Genomic DNA, 21406 nt, shown 5'->3' with positions numbered 1-21406 from the left:
CTCTGACTGGTGCATGCCGGGATTTGTAGTTTTCTCGAGAAGGTCAGTAATATGGCTGCGTCCATGCCGGCGTCTGGTGTAGTGATGGTGCAGCGGGAGGAGCAGGATGGCTGACAGCATGTGCCAGTACAACTAGCGGAAGCACGCATCATATGTCTGTGTGACCTAATGGTGAGTGACACACCTGGGAATATAGACTAACAGGCTGCAGAGGGACAACCTTGGCGGTCTATGACAGTCCAGAACACGGATCGCAGTTCACTATACGGTCAGTATTTGTTCAGTATTTTACATCAGTATTTGTAAGCTAAAACCAGGAGTGGGTGATAAATACAGAAGTGGTGACGTGTTTCTATTATACTTTTCCTCTGATTGTTCCACTCCTGGTTTTGGCTTACAAATACTGAAGTAAAAAACTGATCAAGTACTGAATGTGTGAACGTGGCCTATGGGGCTGGCGCAGAAGCTGCGCTGTTTCCTGCAGTGCAGATGGCCACCGTGTTATGCAGCTGTCATCTGCCTGGATCTGATCACAGCTGTGTAACCTCTTAAGACACCACTGTTAATCATGATATTTAACCTAAAAACAAAGTCTACACATACCGTAAATAGATTAGAAGCATAAAGCTTTATTATATACATATAAAAACATTTTAAAAAGTGTGTGGAGGCACAATCCTACAAATATCAACCGGGTCTCGCGTGACTTTTGTCCCATGTCAGTGGCTGCGACACTCTCTCTTCCATCACACAAAACTGACTTTGGAGAATGTCAGAGAGTAGCAGCAGCGTCACTTCTTCTGGGTGTCACTTTCGTCTAAAACATACATGTCTAACTCTGGCCCGCAGGGTGGTTTTATTTGGCCCCCAACACCAGAACTACGATCCCTATGTGCAGCCATTATTGTATGGAGCACTATGGGGGCGGGGCCCATTATTCCATATGGAGAACTATGGGGGGCGGGGCCCATTATTCCGTATGGGGGGGGCGGGGCCCATTATTCCGTATGGGGGGGGCGGGGCCCATTATTCCGTATGGGGGGGGCGGGGCCCATTATTCCGTATGGGGGGGCGGGGCCCATTATTCCGTATGGGGGGCGGGGCCCATTATTCCGTATGGGGGGGCATTATTCCGTATGGGGGGGCGGGGCCCATTATTCTGTATGGAGAACTATGGGGGGCGGGGCCCATTATTCTGTATGGGGGCGGGGCCCATTATTCTGTATGGAGGACTATGGGGGGGGGCATTATTCTGTATACTAGTTGGCCCAAGATTTTGTCCAAGTTTTTCATTTTGGCCGGCTGTGTGCTTGAGTTTGACATCCCTGGTCTGAAGGAAGCGAGAATGAAGCAGCCACTGACATGGGACATAACTTGTCACGTGAGACCCGGGAGAACCAATACCATCACTGCCAGGACAGCGCCAGAACCAGAGGTGAGTAATATATGGGCTGTTACTATTTTACTCGGTGGAATATAGGGATCGAGAAGGATTTGTTCAAGTAGTGGACAACCTCATCGTCTAAATTAAAGTTTATCTAAAAAATGGCTCAAAAATACAGCAATTGATATATAGTGTTGAAGGGACAGAAAAAAATAGTAGAAAAGGGGAGGGATGAATCCCCTTAAAATGGCGGACATTCCTAATATATAGTTTTCTTTTCTACAATAATTCAGTGTCACCAGTGGATACAGGGAAAAAGTGCTTAGTACATAAATTAGCAATAGATTGAATTAATAATAAAATTCTAACACTATATACACAAAATCCGAGAGGTTCCAGATAGTTAGTATGCAAAGATTGCGGGCTACATGTATTATGCTGCATACTGTGGTATAAATGACTGTCTCCCAATAAGCATATAATGGGTGAGCCAGACATGATGCATCTACATGAGACCACACAGGGACATAAGCTATGAAACAGAAAACATAATATCTAATATAGTGAACGCCAAAGCAGAAAAAAAAAAAGCACATGGCAGAATCGCTAATGTTTTTGGTTACTTCGCATCCCAAAAAATGAAATAATAAAAGATCTGAAAAGGCTGATGATTAAAACTACAGCTTGTACAGCTGAATAACGAGACCTGGCACAACTCTATCTACCGAACATATAAAAAGGTCTTGAAAGGTGAGGAGGGCAGTTTGAAAGTGGAGAGGGCCCCACTGGGATATCATTGCCCAAAGGCCCACATAAACCTGGAGCCGGCCGTGCTCCGTGCCATCATCTGTAGCGATGGAGCTTTGTGATGGTGTGCGTGAACGAAGTTGTGGAATATTCCTGTAGTTGTAGATTATTAATACTGTGTATGTTTTTCGCTTCAGTTTTATGGTACAATGCGGCCGTCATCACTGCTTTCCGGCCTGAACATCTTGAAGCCAAAGTTCACCTACGTGCGCCACTTGGCAACGGCTGTGGAGAGAAAACAAGGAGATGATCTTCCGACCTTCCAGTACGTTGGGCACAAACTTAGAAGAAAGGACCGGGTTTTTGTATGGGGCTTCTCTTGCACAGGAGCATTGGGGATCCCAAGCTTTGTAGTACCTGATAAAGGAGGGAAAAAACCTAAACAATACCAACTAACTCCCTATCGGCTTGATGTGGATGAAAAGGTAAATTGTTCCCTCAAAGCTTGAAATACCGTATATATGTAATATTATAAGACACCACAATAGATCTCATCAGTTCACATTTTACGCAGTCAATTTTTGAAGCTTTCTTTCCGAAATAAAAATGTGCATAGAAAATGCTAAAAAAAAAGTTCTAACTGTTTAAATGTAAAGAAATAAATGTTTTTGCCGTAGGGGCTCATACACATAGAAAGCTGTGTGCACAGATCCTATGAGGTTGCACACTATATCCACAAATCACTGTATTCTGCAGAATATGCAATTTTGTTTCTTATTAAATTGGTCATCCAGCACCACTCACTTCTACATCAGAGGTGAGCAGTGCCAAGGAAGTTACAACACCACACAACTGTCGTCACTCGTGTAAGATACCTAGGATAAAAACAAAATGAGCAAATACCCTGTAGTATGTAAATAGTGAATGTTAATAACATAGGGCACTTAGTTGACACTATTTTGATTTAAAGAAAAGCGTAAAAGTCATCCAACCACGACAAGGTGTACCCAATCAGGATGGTCCCTAACTCTTGTAGTTCACCTCATTATGTGTCAGCAGATGTATAAATAGAGCACGACCCAGACCCGACTGTTCAGACATCTTCTCCCATCTATTTTGATGTCTGCTGACACATAGTGAAGTGAACTACAAGAGCTAGGGACTGTCCAGATTGGGTACACCTTGTCGCAGTAGGATGCTTTTACGCTTTTTTTTTATCAAAATAGTGTCACCTAAGTACCGCATGTTATTTACATTTTCCATTTACTTACTATAGGGTATTTGCTCATTTTATTTTTATCTTGGGTTTTGTCTATTAAATGGCCACAGTGTGCATTTTCACCCACACATTGCATTTATACCAACGTATATTCCGGCTCATTTCTTTGATTCCACATATGATATGTCGATCATGCTCTCGTCTCAACAGGTGTAATGTCATCGGCACTGCTCACATCCAATGCGAAACTGAATGGTGTTAGGTGTCCCTTTTAATTCGCTATACATATGGGTCCCAAGTCTTTTGTTTCCTTCTCGCCAAACAACCATGTTAGAAGTGTAATGAGAATGGCTGCTGCTCCTTTTAATATCTATGGGACAGATGGAAACATCCGAACACTGTACTAGACTTTCTGCATCTATCTCTGCTTATCACTTAAAGGTGGAGTGCAGAATATTTAATGTGATGAAACATGGGTGCCCATGTTGAGTTTTTAGTGCGTTTGACACTGTATTTTTGCAGCGTCTTACAGTTCCTGCAAAGTGGATGGGATTTATAAAGATCTCATGCCCACTGTGTTTTTATTACTCAGTGTAATCTGACCTGCGTTGGCTGTTTCAAATCCGCATATTGCCAATTTCTATTGTAAGTACACTGAGTTTTATGCATTTGATTTTCCCATAGACTTGCATTAGATGTAGAAAACCTGCAGGTAAAAGATGCATAGGCATTTTTAGTGCATTTCCACTGCGGAAACCTGCTAGAGCGCATGCAATCTGAACATTAAATTTTGTCAAAGCCAAATACAAAAACAAAGCCGATTTATTTAAATTATGGCTTATAAAAAAAGAGACAAAAACCGCAGCAATAATACGTGTGAAAATACTACAGAGCATCTGCAACCCCAAAAGCCTCACCAAAAGCTCATTGTCAGAACGTAGCTTTAAAATAGAATAATCGAGGTGAAATAAAAATGTATATTTTAAAAGGAGGTCTTGTCCTCATGATGCATAAGGCTTCCTACACTTTGTCCAGATATATTTCTTTTTCTCCATTGTATCGTCTCTCAGATCTCATCTGCAGCCTGTGGTTACGGTTTTACACTGTTATCATCCAAGACGAGCGATGTCACAAAAGTGTGGGGAATGGGATTAAATAAGGATTCACAAATAGGATTCCATCGGAGCCGGCGGGATCGAAGTAAGGATTTCCTCATACGTGTTATGCTATGACATGGTACATAGGCATTCAGTCACTATTAGCAGATCATATTTCATAATGTAAGGCCTAGTAATCTAGTGGCTGCTCCTGCTAGGAACAAATCTAGTACAAGCTGAATTTTTCCATTTATCTCAGGTAATTGGTGATAAATCTCTAATAGTTGTCAGTCCTTCCTGTCTCCTAATATATTATGATGCACGAAAATATACAGGGGTTTTCTGGTTTTGGAAACCCCCTCTCCCTCTGCAGTTTGTTAATAAAATCTAAACTTGCCTAACCCACCCTCCTTCGGTCCAATTCTGAGTTCCCACCACTGCTCCCGGTGTCTATTATTGCCTGTAGCTCTGATGATGATGGTGAAGTCAGCGACTCTGCCCCAAATCTATGGCATGGGTCGCCGAGCACACTGATTGGCCTGCAGTGCTATTGATGTGACATCAGCAATAACAGACATCCGGAGCAGCAGTGTAAACTCTGTACTGGACCCGGGAAGGGTGAGTTAAGCTGTGTTTGTTTGTTTTTTCAAATAAACTTAAAACAGGAGATTTTCAAAATTGGAAATCCTTTAAAATAATTGGGATTGCTGATTATCAGTAAAGTCTGAAAATGTTTGTGCCAGCTAGAAAAAGAATGGGACAAAATGTTACTACTTTTTGCACAGTGTGATCTTCACAGTGAATCAGCAAGTTATCACGTTATGCAGATAATTTGTCATTTAAAGGGAATCTGTCAGCAGGTTTTTACTATGTGAGCTGAAAACAGCAGGAGGTAGGGGTTGAAAACAGATTTCAGCAATGCCTCTTGTCAAAGGTTTTGTTTGCCTGCAATGATTGTTTTAGCACCAGTAGTTTATCATTGCTGTGACTAGCTGGTCCCATGAGCCTTGGTCCAACACGCCCCTCCTGTGATAGGAAGCTCACTGTCTACGGACATTGTATATACAGAGCCTGGTGTGGGCAGGGTTAGCTTCCTCAGCTCTGCTGTACTGATAAATCTAAAAGCTCTGCTTGTGTCAGAACAGCTGCACCCAGTAATCTAAGTGATACATCGTTGGATTCAGCTTCTCTTTACCTACATCAGGCTGCTGTCAGATGAGGTAGCAAAAACCTGCTGATTAGATTACTTTTAAGGGACTCCTGAAAGAGTGGGGGTCCTCTTGAAAAAGAGCTGTTCTGCAGTACTCAGCAGCGACTTCTACACATTGAATGGAGCTGCGTCATTTCTGATTTGGCAATGCTCATTAAGGGGCAATATTGACTTTTACGATTGCTACACCTAATAGGTGACAATAGAGTTCCAGTCCTCTTCTTCTCTGAAGAGGCTGTTTGTATATTTAATTTCCCAGATGAGCACTGCACCTTTTTTTTTTTTTTATAATATTTTCATTGAATTTTTGCAGAGGCAGAGTTGTGCATTTTTGCCTCATCCATTTCTCCATTATGTCACTGTATAAGGTTTGTTTAATGATGTTTGTTTCCTTTAAAGCTAAAGGTTATGAATACATCCTGGAGCCATCACCTGTCCCCTTACCGCTGGACAAGCCGCAGGCTACACGGGTTTTGCAAGTGTCTTGTGGCAGAGCGCACTCCCTTATTTTGACAGACAGTGAAGGAGGTAATTAAAGTGTGAACGTCAAGAAGCTTTGTTTTGGCAAACCTGGTGTGAGTACAGATCGCAATGACCGGACCACCACAGGTTTCCTGTCCTGAACTAACCGGCCTCTTGTATAATTTTTCAGACTATAAGACTCCCTTATTTCCCCCCAAATTTGAGAGGAAAATGGGGAGTGCATCTTTATAGTCTGAAAAATTTGGTGTGTGTATATATAATATTTTACACAAACACACAATGTTTGATTGCTGACACGGCTGGAACGACGCCAGCACGGGAGGTGAGTAAAGGTTTGTTTGTTTTGTGGGGTTATGAGAAGGAGTTGTCCAAGCTGTCCAGCTTCTTTAACCCCTTAAGCCCCGAGGGTGGTTTGCACGTTAATGACCAGGCCAATTTTTACAATTCTGACCATTGTCACTTTATGAGGTAATTACTCTGGAACGCTTCAACGGATCCCCCTGATTCTGAGATTGTTTTTTCGTGACATATTGTACTTCATGATTGTGGTAAAATTTATTCGATATCACTTGCATTTATTTGTAAAAAAAAACGGAAATTTGGCGAAAATTTTGCAATTTTCAAAATTTGAATTTTTATGCCCTTAAATCAGAGAGATATGTCACACAAAAGAGTTAATAAATAACATTTCCCACATGTCTACTTTACATCACAATTTTGGAACCAAAATTTTTTTTTGTTAGGGAGCTATAAGGGTTAAAAGTTGACCAGCGATTTCTCATTTTTCCAACAAAATTTACAAAACCATTTTTTTAGGGACCACATCACATTTGAAGTCACTTTGAGAGGTCTTTATGACAGAAAATACCCAAAAGTGACACCATTCTAAAAACTGCACCCCTCAAGGTGCTCAAAACCACATTCAAAAACTTTATTAACCCTTCAGGTGCTTCACAGGAATTTTTTGAATGTGGAAGAAAAAAATGAACATTTAACTTTTTTCACAAAAATGTTACTTTAGACCCAATTTTTTTTATTTTCACAGAGGTAACAAGAAAAAATGGACCCCAAAATTTGTTGTGCAATTTCCCCTGGGCACACAGATACCCAATATGTGGGGAAAAAACACTGTTTGGGCGCACGGCAGGGCTCGGAAGCGAAGGAGCGCCATTTGACTTTTTGATTGTAAAATTTGCTTGAATAATTAGCGGACGCCATGTTGTGTTTGGAGAGCCCCTGTGTGCCCAAACATTGGAGCTCCCCCACAAGTGACCCCATTTTGGAAACTAGACCCCCCAAGGCACCTATCTAGATGCATAGTAAGCACTTGGAACCCCCAGGTGCTTCACAAATTGATTCGTAAAAATTAAAAAGTGAAAAAAAAACACTTTTTCATTTTTACGAATCAATTTGTGAAGCACCTGGGGGTTCCAAGTGCTCACTATGCATCTAGATAGGTGCCTTGGGGGGTCTAGTTTCCAAAATGGGGTCACTTGTGGGGGAGCTCCAATGTTTGTGCACGCAGTAGCTCTCCAAACGCAACATGGCGTCCGCTAACAATTTGAGCCGATTTTCCATTCAATTCGTTAGCGGACACCATGTCGCGTTTGGAGAGCCCGTGATGTGCCTAAACAGTGGAGCTCCCCCACAAGTGACCCCATTTTGGAAACTATACCCCTCAAGGATTTTATTAAGGTGTATAGTGAACATTTTGAACCCAGAGGTACGACACAGAATTTGTTTACATTAGGTCATCATATTGAATAAGTTGTCATTAGTCTTGAGCGCAAGTGCTCGCTACTTGAGTTTGCATCGGGTACTCAGGTATGCACCATGTACAGCGTGTGCTCGAGTGACATGCTCGAGTCCCTGCTCCGCATGTTTCACGGTTATTAGACACCCAAAAAAAACCATGCGGGGATCGCTCGTGCATGGCAGGCAATCCCCGTAAAGTTTTTTTTGGCCGCGAAGCATATGGGGCAGAGACTCGAGCATGTCACTCAAATACCCACGATACTCAATGCATACCAGAGCACCCGATGCAAACTCAAGTAGCGAGCACTTGCGCTCAACACTAGTCGCCATATCGTCATCTTTTTTCTTACTTTTGAAAAAAATCTCAACCCCATCCCAACCCTAACCGTAGCACAACCCTAACCGTAGCACAACCCTAACCCCAAACCCAGCCCTAACCCTAGCCCAATCCTAACCCAAGAGTTTATTTTTGACGCCGTTCCTCGTGCGGTATAAGTGATTAGACGACTTTATTCTTCGGGTCGGTGTGATTACAGCAATACCAGAATCATATGGGGTTTTTATGACTGACAGCTGTCACACACAAAAAGACGCATTTTTTGTAAAATCTAGTTTTTGCATCGCCATATTTTGAGAGCTATAATTTTTCCAGATTTTGGCAGACAGTCATGTGACGGCTCGTTTTTTGCAGGATGAGTTGACGTTGTTATTGGTGCCATTTTCAGGCACGTGACATTTTTTGATCGCTTTCTATTCTGATTTTTGGGAGGCAGAATAAACAAAAACCAACAATTCAGGAATTGTTTTTTTTTTTTTTATTCTGTTCCGCGTGTGGTAAAATTGATAAGGCAGCTTTATTCTTCAGGTCAGTACGTTTACAGCGGTACCACATTTATATCGTTTTTCTATGTTTTGCACTTTTACATAATAAAAGCAATTTTATAGAAAAAAATATTTTTTAGCATAGCTTTATTCTGAGAGCTATAACTTTTTTAGTTTTCGGCTGATGGAGCTGTATGTCAGCTTGTTTTTTGCGGGACGAGATGACGTTTTCAGCGGTACCATTTTTATTTATATTCGTCTCTTTGATCGCGTGTTATTCCATTTTTTATTTGGCGGTATGATAAAGCATTGTTTTTTGCTTCGGTTTTTTTTTTTTTTTTTACCGTGTTCACTGAAGGGGTTAACTAGTGGGACAGTTTTATAGGTCAGGTTGTTCCGGACGCGGCGATACCAAATATGTGTACTTTTATTGTTGTTTTTGTTTTTTTTTATAATAATATTTATTGATGGGTACATTATATTTTTATTTTTGGTGGATTATTTTATTTATTTTTTTTTATATTTTTGCAAAATTTTTTTTTTTTTTTTTTTCACTTACTGACAGTTTTTATACTTTATTACTTTGTCCCACTATGGGACTTTCACTTTTTTTTCTCTGATCGCCTGCATGGCACAGGAATGCAGCACCATCCCTGTGTCATACAGGCTATCAGCTCTGCACAGTGAGAAGATTGTTTGGAGATGCACTACGCATGTCCAAACAATCTTCCTGCTGTCTGGTGACCCGGATGTTGACATGACGACACCCGGGAAGCCTTTGCAGACAGCGCTGGAAGCCGGAAGAGGAGGTGAGTATCTGCGATCACCTCCCCTTGCCCCCGCAATGCTGCGATCGGCTGCGATCGACTTCGATCGCAGCATCGCAGGGGTTAATGTGCTGGGAGCGGTGCAGGACCGCTCCCTGCACATAGTACCGGGTGTCAGCTGTGACAATCAGCTGACACCCGGCGGCGATCGCGCCCGCACAGCCTGTGTGCGCGCGCGATCGCGATGACGTACTAATACGGGTCTGGCTCTTAAGTCCCAGGGCACAGACGCGTATTAGTACGTCAGATGTTATTAAGGGGTTAAACACCGACGGGACCAGCGAACGTAGCAAAGAATGCAGTGTGAAAGCACCCTAATACATCCATATGCCCTATATGTGCCATTGCTAAGGTAGGCAACATTTTTAATGATAGGACAGTTTCACATATCTGACATGCTTTCTCTTGGTACAGACTGCAATGTCTAGAACAGCCGCAGGATCTCCTGGCATGAACTCAACAGTCTCATAGGCATATAAGAGGCTGGTGAGTTCAGGGCAGGAATCTTACAATGATCCGGGGAAAACCCCCTTGGAGACCACCTAGCTCATCTGTGAGATCAACACATTTTTAGCAGATAAAGTTCTTTTCTATTTGTAAAGAGCAGTAATAACATTCATTATTGTGAATGAAGAACAAGACAAAAAGTTAAGTGTTAGAAACCGCATATTGTGTTCCTGACTACTAGGAGATTTCAGTTATCTGGTTGTGGGTATGATCAGAAAATGACTTCTAGCATTAAATACTCTATAAAAGCTTATTGGAAAAAACCATGACCTGATAGATCATCTTATCTGATCGCCAATATCACTACTGTTGTAATAAATTAGAAAAAAGTGATCATGTTTAATAACACTTGTAAGAAATTACTTCTGTTACGCCTATAAATATGGGTGCGTGAGGTTTAGTGTGTCCGAATCAAATCTCCAGTGGAAGAATTCCAAAAATCGCAACAATGAATACAGGGCATGCTGATCTATTGCGGGAATAAAACCCGGTCTCTTCTATGCTGGAATATGCTCACATGAAATTACAGGGGTGAATGTGTTGGTTCTGAACTATACGAAGACAGCATGCCAGCACTAATATGCATTGTTGTTTCAGTTTTCAGTATTGGGAATAATTCATATGGACAGTGTGCAAGACGTATTGTTGAAGGTGAGATTTACAGGTAAGATATATTAAAAGCATCCTAAAGCCTAAATTATCCGCATATAGTGTACAGTTAGGTATGATTTATTCTAAGTAAATGACAATTTGCAATGTTTCAATGGAATAATCTAAATGTGAAATCTGACCAGTGTCACTTCATGTAGTAATAACTCTAGAACGCTTCAGTGATTCTAAGATTTGTTTTTTCATGACACATTGTACTTTGTTCGTGGAAAATATTCGTTTATTTGTGAAAATATCGGAATTTTGGCGAAAAATTAGAAAAATTTGCAATTTTCATACTTTGAATCTTTGTATCCTTAAAGCAGTTAGTTATGGAGGGGCTCAGAAGGGAAGGAGCACCATTTGAATTTTGGAACATAAATTTGGCTGAAATAGATTGCAGGCATCATGTCGCATTTGCAGAGCTCCTAAGGCGCCAGAACAGCAGACAACCCCCACAATTGACTCCATTTAGCAAGCTACACTCCTAAAGGATTTTATCCATGGGTATAGTGAGAATTTTCAACTTACAGGTATTACACAGAATTTGATAACATCAGGTTGTCACATTGAAAGTTCATTTTCTTTCACAAAAATGTTGCTTTAGCCCCTAATTTTTCACTTTTTTGCAAGAGGTAACATGAAAAAGTGGATCGCAAAGTTTGTTACTCTCTTACTTTGGAGCGTGGCGATACCCCACATGTAGCCAAAAAGTTCTGTTTGGACACACGGCAGGGCATCTTGTTTTAGCCCCAAATTTGTAATTTCCACAATGGATAATAGGAAAAAAGTGGACCCCATAAGTTGCTGTGCAATATCTTCAGAACACGAAGCTAATCAATATGTGGTCAAAAACTGCTTTTTGGCACATGGCAGGGCTCGGAAAGGAGTGTGGAGTGTAAATTTGTCTGGAATAGATTGTGAATGTCATGTCACATTTGCAGAGCCCCTGACATGCCAAAACAGCAGAAACCCCCCACAAGTGACCCCATTTTGAAAACTACACCTCAAGGAATTCATTTAGGAGTGTTCTGAGAATTTTTAACCTAGAGGTAACTCACAAAAGTTTATAAAAATTAGATTTGAGAAGAAAAATTACATTTTTCCACTAAAATATAGATTTAGCACCAAATTTATAATTTCTACAAGGGATAATACGAGAAAATGGTCCCTATAGTTTGTTATACAATTTTTCCTGAATGTGGCAGTACCCCATATGTGGTTGCACACTACTGTTTGAGCACACGGAGGGATCGAATGGGAAGGAGCACTACTTGGCTTTTAAAACACAGATTTCGTTTGAACATATTGTGGGCTCCATTAGCCGAGCCCCTGAGGTGCCAGAAAAGCAGAAACCCTCACAAGTCACCCCATTTTGGAAACTAGACCACTCAAGGAATTCATATATTTGTGAACTGAGCATTTTTGACCTACATGTGATTCACAAAACTTTATATCATTTAGATGTGAAAACAAAAAATTAATTTTTTTCGACTAAAATACTGTTTTAGCACCAAATGTATCATTTTCATGAGGGGTAATAGCAGAAAATGGACCCTATAATTTGTTAAATTTTCACCGAACATGGCAGTACCCCATATGTGGTTGTACACTACTGTTTTGAGCACACGGCGGGATCGGATGGGAAGGAGCGCTTCTTGGCTTTTAGAATGTAGATTCCATTTGAATAGATTGTGGGCTCCTTTAGCCGAGCAACTGAGGTGCCAGAACATAGAATTCCCCCGAGGTGACTCCATATTGGAAACTTCACTGCTTAAAGGGGTTTTCCCACGAATGAAAGTTCATTTTAAAAACTGACTGTCTGACCGTGTATGGCACATACCACATCTCCTGGGCAGGGGAGGAAGCAAAAGAGTATACAGACATTACAGCACGGGATTACAGGTGCTGCTTTCTGTGAGGTAAAACATTTCCCTGCCTATTTTTAAACATTGTTTTACTTCAAAGAACGAATCAGCTGTGATCCCCTGCTGTAATGTCTGTATACTCTTTTGCTTCCTCCCCTGCCCAGGAGATGTGGTATGATCCGTACACGGTCAGACACAGTCAATTATTAAAATGAACTTTCATTCGTGGATTTCATGGGGGTGTAGTGAGTATTTTGAACCCATAGATGCCTCACAGAATGTTATAACATTGGGACGTGGAAATGTGCCATTTTAGTCATTTTTGTATTTGCTGCAAATTTGTCAGTTACACAAGGGTTCATGGTTGAAACTGGACCCCATAATTTATTTCTCAATTCTTCCCAACACGGTGATGGCCCATATGTTGTCATAAATTCCTGTTAGGCCTCATGTCTGGGCTGAGAAGGAAGGAGCATTATTTGGCTTTTAGAGCACAGATTTTGCTAGAATAGTTTGTGGGTGACATTTATGGAGTCCTGAAGATGCCAGAACAGCATTTGTTGTACGCTTGGCATGGCCAAGGGCTTAGTTCACATTTCAGCATTTCAGAAATCATTGGTCAGCAATTTAAAGGAAGCTGCCAGCAGCAGATCTTGATGAATTGCATGCCCAGGTGCATTCAGCGTGGCAGAATATTCCTCAGACAACCATAAATAACCTGACTGATGGCAGCCAATGTATGTAAATACATGTATTTCTGCCATTGGCCACTCATACTCCATACTATATAGTTCGCGATGTTTTGGTTCCATTTTTTTCATCATTTGCATATCATTAACATATCCTTCAATCCTTTCATTGTTGAGCAGTGTAATAATGAGTTCAATCTTCTACATCCATTAACTGCACTTGAATGCCAAACTGAAACCTGGAGCCCTCTACAATCCTCCTTCTCTGACTTCAGTTTACATTGTCAGTTCCACCATTAGACTATTAGCATTTGGTCCATTGTAGAAAAAATTGGGGGAAACGTGCAGCATTGATGTTGGTGCACTTGATAGATTATTGTATTTTGACCATGTCGTTTCACATTTGTTGTCTTTTATGGCTAATTAAAAATTGTAGTTGCATTTTTCTTTAAGAGCAATAAAAAGCTGAACTTGTTCTTAGAAAAGTTCTTTGCATAAGGCATGACCAGCTAAACCTAAGTAAAATGCATGAAACCCTTTTAACTATTCTGTTTTTTTCATGCTAGTGAAAGCCATTTGATTCACAGAGTTATGCATCTTGACAGCACAGTTGTTCAGGTAAGGCACAGCACTGATGTGCGTAAATTATACGTACTACTTCACACACGCACAATTTTTATTATTGTTTATTTCCTAAATACGAAGTTAAGCATTTTTCTAATTTAGTCTTCACTAAAAGTTTTCCATGATTATTCTGCTGCAGTGTTTCTGTCAGTTCTTTGTCTTAGTGCTTTGCTTTTGCAAAAATTCTACAAATCCATCAGAGCTCCTTCTGCTGGTTTTGACAGCTTTCTTTTCCCTCTCCCTTCCCTCAGTGTTAGAGATACAAGAGGGATGGGTTGTACATAGATCTACAGTGGAGAGTGGGGAAAGTATCTGTGAGGTCACAGAAAACAAGCTGTAGACAAGGAGGAAAGCACATTGAGAGAAAATAAGTGAAGTATCAGAGATGTGCTAATACATTAAAGCAAGTGAAGACTGCAGCACCCTGGATACACACACCACACATCCAGCCTGTATTACAGGGAGGGACACTCCCACAAGAGAAAAATCTGCATATCAGGGGGGTCTGAAAATGAATGAAGAAATAAAATTGTCAGACTGAAATTTAGTAGTGTAATTTTATTATCTAAAAGGTAACCAACACGTGTAAAAACATCTTTTTCCATTTCAAAGGTGTCCATAGTCTTTAAATTGCAGGTTTATAATTATTGCAACTACTGAAAAGCGCGTCCTTGTTTTATTGTCTTGTCTGCTAGACAGTAAGGATCAGTTCACATGCTTTGGGATAGTTCCACAGCAAAATCTGCTGCAATTCCATAGCAAAGTCCAAATGTCGAAAGCTTCATCTTTGTGTTTTCAGGTTGCCTGCGGACAAGATCATTCTCTCTTCAGGACAGAGCGAGGAGAAGTTTATTCCTGTGGCTGGGGAGCTGATGGCCAAACAGGTAACTTCAAAATGGGTTTACATCTTGTTGGCTATGTAGTGTTGTCTGCAGGGTGGATTTGATTTAAATCTAACTGATTTAAATCAGTAGTCAGTAAGGCTTGATTTAAATCAGTGATTTAAATCAAAGTTTCTACCTAAACTAGTTCTTGCTACTTTAACATGCAAGTAGATGAAGATTTTTAGAATCACTTTTTATATTACTTTTTTCTCCCCAGTTTAATGGGTTAATCATTCATATTTGGACACCACTGTTCTGTTGTACTTAGTAAGGAGAAAAATAATCCTGACCTTAATAACAATTTAAATAGATTTATTCAACTGAAACAATAACAACATTACAGCATACGTTATTTGCTTAAACAAACATCCATGTTTGTTAACTAATTTGGCTAAACAAAATATATAAATATTTTAAGAAACTTAGACTGTCAGCCCAGCCGACACATGAAAAACTTAAATACTACTGTCCCTGCTGTCCTCTGTAGCTCACTCGTCATCATCTTCTTCTTTGTTCCTATTCATAATCTGGAAAAGAAAAACAAGCTTTCCTGCTTTATTGGGTCCCAACCGATTTCTCAATTTAGAATGAATGAGTCCAAAGGAAGAGAATATTCTTTCAACGCCTGCAGAAGAAGCTACTGCTGTTAAAAGTGAAATCATTACTTGAACAGTCTCTAAATCCAAGCGCTTAAGTGACTTCCACCAGTTTACTGGTGTGACCTTCCTTAAAATATCTTCAGCAAACATATATTTCTTGAATGGTTCCCCCTTAGCTCTGAAGTTTATTATAGTTGGCATTAAAGATGGATGATTGCTGGATACCCATGTCATAGCTAACTCCTCTTCCTCAGCACTTAGGTTTTGACCCTGATATTGGATATTGACAATATTTGCCAAAAAATGAGCTGGAGTCAGTGCTTGTCCCATTCGTTTGTTTACTGCTTGTAATTTAATTCTGTCCATGTGTAGTTCTGTTTTTAAGTGTTCACTCAGTTCCTTCCAAATTTCAACAGCATCCGCAATAAAACAGCTATTTTTCTGTATTTTGTTTAAAGCTTGAGAGATGGGTTTCAGGAAGCTCAGCATATGTTCAACATTTCTCTTAAGCCCAATGTTGAGGATTTTGGCCGTGACAGTGCAATCTATTTTATCTCGATTTTCTTCACAAAGTGTCATCAGAATAGGCCAGTTTTTGATATACTGCTCAAAACAGTCCACCACAGAGTTCCATCTAACATCTTGTGGGAGCGTTAGCTCGGTTCCACCCATCCTTTTCAGAGCTGCTGCAGCAAAATGATTATTACGGAAGTATTTAGCAATTTCAACAACATTAGCCTTTATTTCTGGAACACTTAAGTCTTTGGCTAAGAGGTGCAGCAAATGAGCACTGCAACCATATGTTATTAGCAGCTTTGTATTCCCTCCCTGCTCTTCTAAATTTCTTCTCATCTTGGATACGTTTGCAGCATTGTCAGTGACCAAACTGCGTACTAGACATTTGAATTTTTGTTCACATGCTGTTATAGCTTTTACTGCCACTTCTTGTAAGTATTCTGCTGTGTGTGCATTTCCTGACGTATCAGTTGTTTGTGCAAGGAAGACTTTACCTTCTTCTGTTGTTATACAAGCACATACAATAGGATCATTGTGGACATTACTCCACCCATCAATACTTAGGTTAACAATTTTACCCTCCAGAGCTGTTGCACATTGCTCCATTTCTCTGTCATACACTTGATCCAGCAGTTTCCTTGCAACATCAGCTCTGCTGGGTGGACTGTATCCTGGTCTCAGTGACTGAACCATATTAATGAAATGTGGGTTCTCAGTCAGACGGAAAGAAGAGTTCGTTGCATAAATAAACTGGGCAATTTTTTCATTAATCAACTCTTTTTCTAATCTGCTAGTTCTTATCACAAACCTATCTATGGTGGTTCCAGGAGGTAAAGGTTTTTTCTTCCTTTTGGTTGATGGTGATATGTGGCTGTGGGTGTCTGATGATGATGCTGCTGCTAATGAAGCACTATCCTGGATGGATAACTCTGAAACTGTAGAACAGGATGATGGTGATCTTGGAGGTGGATAGTTTCCAGAATCCATGAATTCCCCTAAACGAAAAAAGTCAATGCTGTTATTTTATTGTTTATACAGTTTCTGCTTATTGTACACAACACATCACTGCCCCTGCCCCAAAAGGAATATTTGTTTTTCTTCATAACTGTACCAAATGACAGTAACATGCAGTAATAATAAGAAATATAATTTTTCTCACACATGACAGTTCAGTCTTTAGAAACAGGTTCAATAAAAATGTTTACCAACAGATCCGGCCTGTTCAGAAGTGTTTCTTTGGTCATCTTCATCACCGCACTTCTCATGATGTTGCCTCATTCGCGCCACCAGGCCTTGCATCTCTTTGTTGCATCGTTGGCATTTTGCACGCATGCCTGCCTTACCGATAGGCGAAGGAGCTTCATTAAAATATTCCCAAACTGGGTCTCTTTTACGGCCTGCTGCCATTATAAGGAAAGAATGTAATAAACCTCAGATCGTACACACAAACAGATCCAGACTTGTCTGTCTGTGGCTATGCTGCAGTATTGTGCTCAAAGTTTCACTTTGATTTTCTTGTCTGCTTGCCCTTCCTCCTCCTCACACTTAGATTCACATTCTTCTTGTGTTGTGCAGATCTATTCCACTCCAAACAATCAGAAACATATTGTCTAACTTCTTGGACTTGGCACTGAAGGGGTTGATTCTGTATTCATAGGTTTGTAGAACAATAGGATTAAGGTCTTTTTCTCAACTCTGTTCATGTTGTAACATTTTTGCCGTGAAGAAGAGGCTGGGACCTCTGCGGAGTCAAATTCAGTTTTGAGAACTGCGTAAGTAAAGCGAGCGTCTGTGATGATATAGGAGAGAAACTGCCCACTAATCCTACAGAAACCTCTGGAAGAGCATGGCATTGTGAATGTTACACATATACAGCCTTTATTCTACTGAGTTAAACAACTCAGCTTTATCTCATGATGGAAGAACCTTTGGATGGTAAAATATTTTCCTCAAAAAGCAGTTTATTGAAAAAAATCCGATTTAAATCAAAAAAATCAGATTTTTTTTTTATTTTTTTAAAAAAAACATTGATTTTTATCCACCCTGGTTGTCTGTTCTGGTACATTTGTAATGTATCTTATGCCATTACCAGACATGTTAAAGGGAAACTCCCATCTCAGTGGTCTTTATTCTATGTTAGTTCTGCCAGAGTGAACACCACTAAGGCATTTTATTTCTTGGGGTACTATAGAAGGCAATAGACTGCACTCTTGGAGGGGTAGGTTGATGTGTATTTTCTGATACCTATGTGGCCCTCCAAATATTCTAGGTAGTTCAAAGGGGAGGAAGAATGACCCTGCGGGAGATATATTGTATGTATAATGCAATTTTCTACATGTTGTTCATGATGTATTTCCTAATATGACGTGCACAATAAGTATTTTGTTTTGGATGTGGGGAGTTTGTATCCTGTGTTTTTGTAAAGAGCAAAAATCTTTCAGTAAAAACAAAATCCTTAAAGGTGGGTTTCCCACAAACTAAAGTTTGTTTTAATCAATAGACCTTGGAATAATAATAAGTTCCACAATTGAATGTATTTAAATAAAATGTCCCTGTGCTGAGATAATCTTCTAAATGTTCCCATGTGTAATGGTTGTGTCTGACTGTGTAAGGAACACGGTCTGATCATACCACATCTCCTGGGCAGGGGAGGAAGCAAAAGAGTATACAGACATTACAGCAGGGGATCACAGCTGATTCTTTTTGGGAGGTAAAGCATTTCACTGCCTGTTTTAAACAATGTTTTACTTCAAAGAAATAATCATTTGCGATCCCCTGCTGTAATGTCTGTATACTCTTTTGCTTCCTCCCCTGCCCAGGAGATGTGGTATGATCAGACCATGTTCCTGTACGGTCAGACACAGCCATTACACAGTACACAGCAGCTGCACATATATAAGATTATCTCAGCACAGGAACACTTTATTTAAACACATCCAATTGTGGAAGTCATTAATATTCCAAGAGCTATTGATTAAAATGAACTTTTGTTCGTGGGAAAACCCCTTTAACCCCTTAAGCCCCGAGGGTGGTTTGCACGTTAATGACCAGGCCAATTTTTACAATTCTGACCACTGTCACTTTATGAGGTAATTACTCTGGAACGCTTCAACGGATCCCCCTGATTCTGAGACTGTTTTTTCGTGACATATTGTACTTCATGATTGTGGAAAAATTTCTTCGATATCACTTGCGTTTATTTGTGAAAAAAATGGAAATTTGGCGAAAATTTTGAAAATTTAGCAATTTTCAAAATTTGAATTTTTAAGCCCTGAAATCGGAGAGATATGTCACACAAAAGAGTTAATAAATAACATTTCCCACATGTCTACTTTACATCACCACAATTTTGGAACCAAAATTTTTTTTTGTTAGGGAGCTATAAGGGTTAAAAGTTGACCAGCGATTTCTCATTTTTCCAACAAAATTTACAAAACCATTTTTTTAGGGACCACATCACATTTGAAGTCACTTTGAGAGGTCTTTATGACAGAAAATACCCCAAAGTGACACCATTCTAAAAACTGCACTCCTCAAGGTGCTCAAAACCACATTCTAGAACTTTATTAACCCTTCAGGTGCTTCACAGGAATTTTTTGAATGTGGAAGAAAAAAATGAACATTTAACTTTTTTCACAAAAATGTTACTTTAGACCCAATTTTTTTTATTTTCACAGGGGTAACAAGAAAAAATGGACCCCAAAATTTGTTGTGCAATTTCCCCTGGGCACGCAGATACCCAATATGTGGGGAAAAAACACTGTTTGGGCGCACGGCAGGGCTCGGAAGGGAAGGAGCGCCATTTGACTTTTTGATTGTAAAATTTGCTTGAATAATTAGCGGATGCCATGTTGTGTTTGGAGAGCCCCTGTGTGCACAAACTTTGGAGCTCCCCCACAAGTGACCCCATTTTGGAAACTAGACCCCCCAAGGCACCTTTCTAGATGCATAGTGAGCACTTGGAACCCCCAGGTGATTCACAAATTGATTCGTAAAAACGAAAAAGTGAAAAAAAAACACTTTTTCATTTTTACGAATCAATTTGTGAAGCACCTGGGGTTCCAAGTGCTCACTATGCATCTAGATAGGTGCCTTGGGGAGTCTAGTTTCCAAAATGGGGTCACTTGTGGGGGAGCTCCAAAGTTTGGGCACACAGGGGCTCTCCAAACGCAACATGGCGTCCGCTAACAATTTGAGCCGATTTTCCATTCAATTCGTTAGCGGACACCATGTCGCGTTTGGAGAGCCCGTGATGTGCCTAAACAGTGGAGCTCCCCCACAAGTGTCCCCATTTTGGAAACTATACCCCTCAAGGATTTTATTAAGGTGTATAGTGAACATTTTGAACCCAGAGGTACGGCACAGAATTTGTTTACATTAGGTCATCATATTGAATAAGTTGTCATTATTCTTGAGCGCAAGTGCTCGCTACTTGAGTTTGCATCGGGTACTCAGGTATGCACCATGTACAGCGTGTGCTCGAGTGACATGCTCGAGTCCCTGCTCCCCATGTTTCACGGTTATTAGACACCCAAAAAAAAACATGCGAGGATCGCTCGTGCATGGCAGGCAATCCCCGTAAAGTTTTTTTGGCCGCGAAGCATATGGGGCAGAGACTCAAGCATGTCACTCAAATACCCACGATACTCAATGCATACCAGAGCACCCGATGCAAACTCAAGTAGCGAGCACTTGCGCTCAACACTAGTCGCCATATCGTCATCTTTTTTTCTTACTTTTGAAAAAAATCCCAACCCTAGCCCCAGCACAACCCTAGCCCCAGCACAACCCTAGCCCCAGCCCTAACCCTAGCCCCAAACCCAGCCCTAACCCTAGCCCAATCCTAACCCAAGAGTTTATTTTTGACGCCGTTCCTTGTGCGGTATAAGTGATTAGACGACTTTATTCTTCAGGTCGGTGTGATTACAGCAATGCCAGAATCATATGGGGTTTTTATGACTGACAGCTGTCACACACTAAAAGACGCATTTTTTGTAAAATCTAGTTTTTGCATCGCCATATTTTGAGAGCTATAATTTTTCCAGATTTTGGCAGACAGTCATGTGACGGCTCGTTTTTTGCGGGATGACTTGACGTTGTTATTGGTGCCATTTTCAGGCACGTGACATTTTTTGATCGCTTTCTATTCCGATTTTTGGGAGGCAGAATAAACAAAAACCAACAATTCAGGAATTGTTTTTTTTTTTGTTTTTTTTTTAATTCTGTTCCGCGTGTGGTAAAATTGATGAGGTAGCTTTATTCTTCGGGTCAGTACGTTTACAGCGGTACCACATTTGTATCATTTTTCTATGTTTTGGCGCTTATACACAATAAAAGCTATTTTATAGAAAAAAATATTTTTTAGCATCGCTTTATTCTGAGAGCTATAACTTTTTTATTTTTCGGCTGATGGAGCTGTATGGCGGCTTGTTTTTTGCGGGACGAGATGACGTTTTCAGCGGTACCATTTTTATTTATATGCGTCTTTTTGATCGCGTGTTATTCCACTTTTTGTTTGGCGATATGG

At 40.4% G+C, this 21406-nt stretch overlaps 2 protein-coding genes across 2 annotated transcripts in view; one reads left to right on the top strand and one right to left on the bottom strand.

The window, feature by feature from the left end:
• Window positions 1-21406, top strand: part of RCC1L (RCC1 like) — a 41433-nt gene continuing 20027 nt past the window's right edge. The window contains exons 1-7 of the mRNA XM_073665156.1: window positions 1-171; window positions 2329-2616; window positions 4421-4550; window positions 6057-6185; window positions 10649-10715; window positions 13823-13874; window positions 14680-14764. Coding sequence (XP_073521257.1) covers window positions 169-171; window positions 2329-2616; window positions 4421-4550; window positions 6057-6185; window positions 10649-10715; window positions 13823-13874; window positions 14680-14764 — 754 coding nt within the window. The 5' untranslated portion in view covers window positions 1-168. The remainder of the gene's footprint in view (window positions 172-2328; window positions 2617-4420; window positions 4551-6056; window positions 6186-10648; window positions 10716-13822; window positions 13875-14679; window positions 14765-21406) is intronic.
• LOC141252609 (uncharacterized) lies at window positions 15206-17659 on the bottom strand. The gene is made up of 2 exons (XM_073670538.1): window positions 17085-17659; window positions 15206-16874 (listed from the first exon to the last, which is right to left on the bottom strand). The coding sequence occupies exons 1-2, from the start codon at window positions 17284-17286 to the stop codon at window positions 15253-15255; spliced, it is 1824 nt and encodes a 607-aa protein (XP_073526639.1). The 5' UTR covers window positions 17287-17659; the 3' UTR covers window positions 15206-15252.

Source organism: Phyllobates terribilis, unplaced genomic scaffold (assembly GCF_046119375.1).
Source record: "Phyllobates terribilis strain yellow unplaced genomic scaffold, ASM4611937v1 Scaffold_2__4_contigs__length_985480577, whole genome shotgun sequence".
NCBI classification, from domain to species: domain Eukaryota; kingdom Metazoa; phylum Chordata; class Amphibia; order Anura; family Dendrobatidae; genus Phyllobates; species Phyllobates terribilis.
Note: the sequence above shows the minus strand (reverse complement) of the source record. Positions and strands in the feature narration are given on the sequence as shown.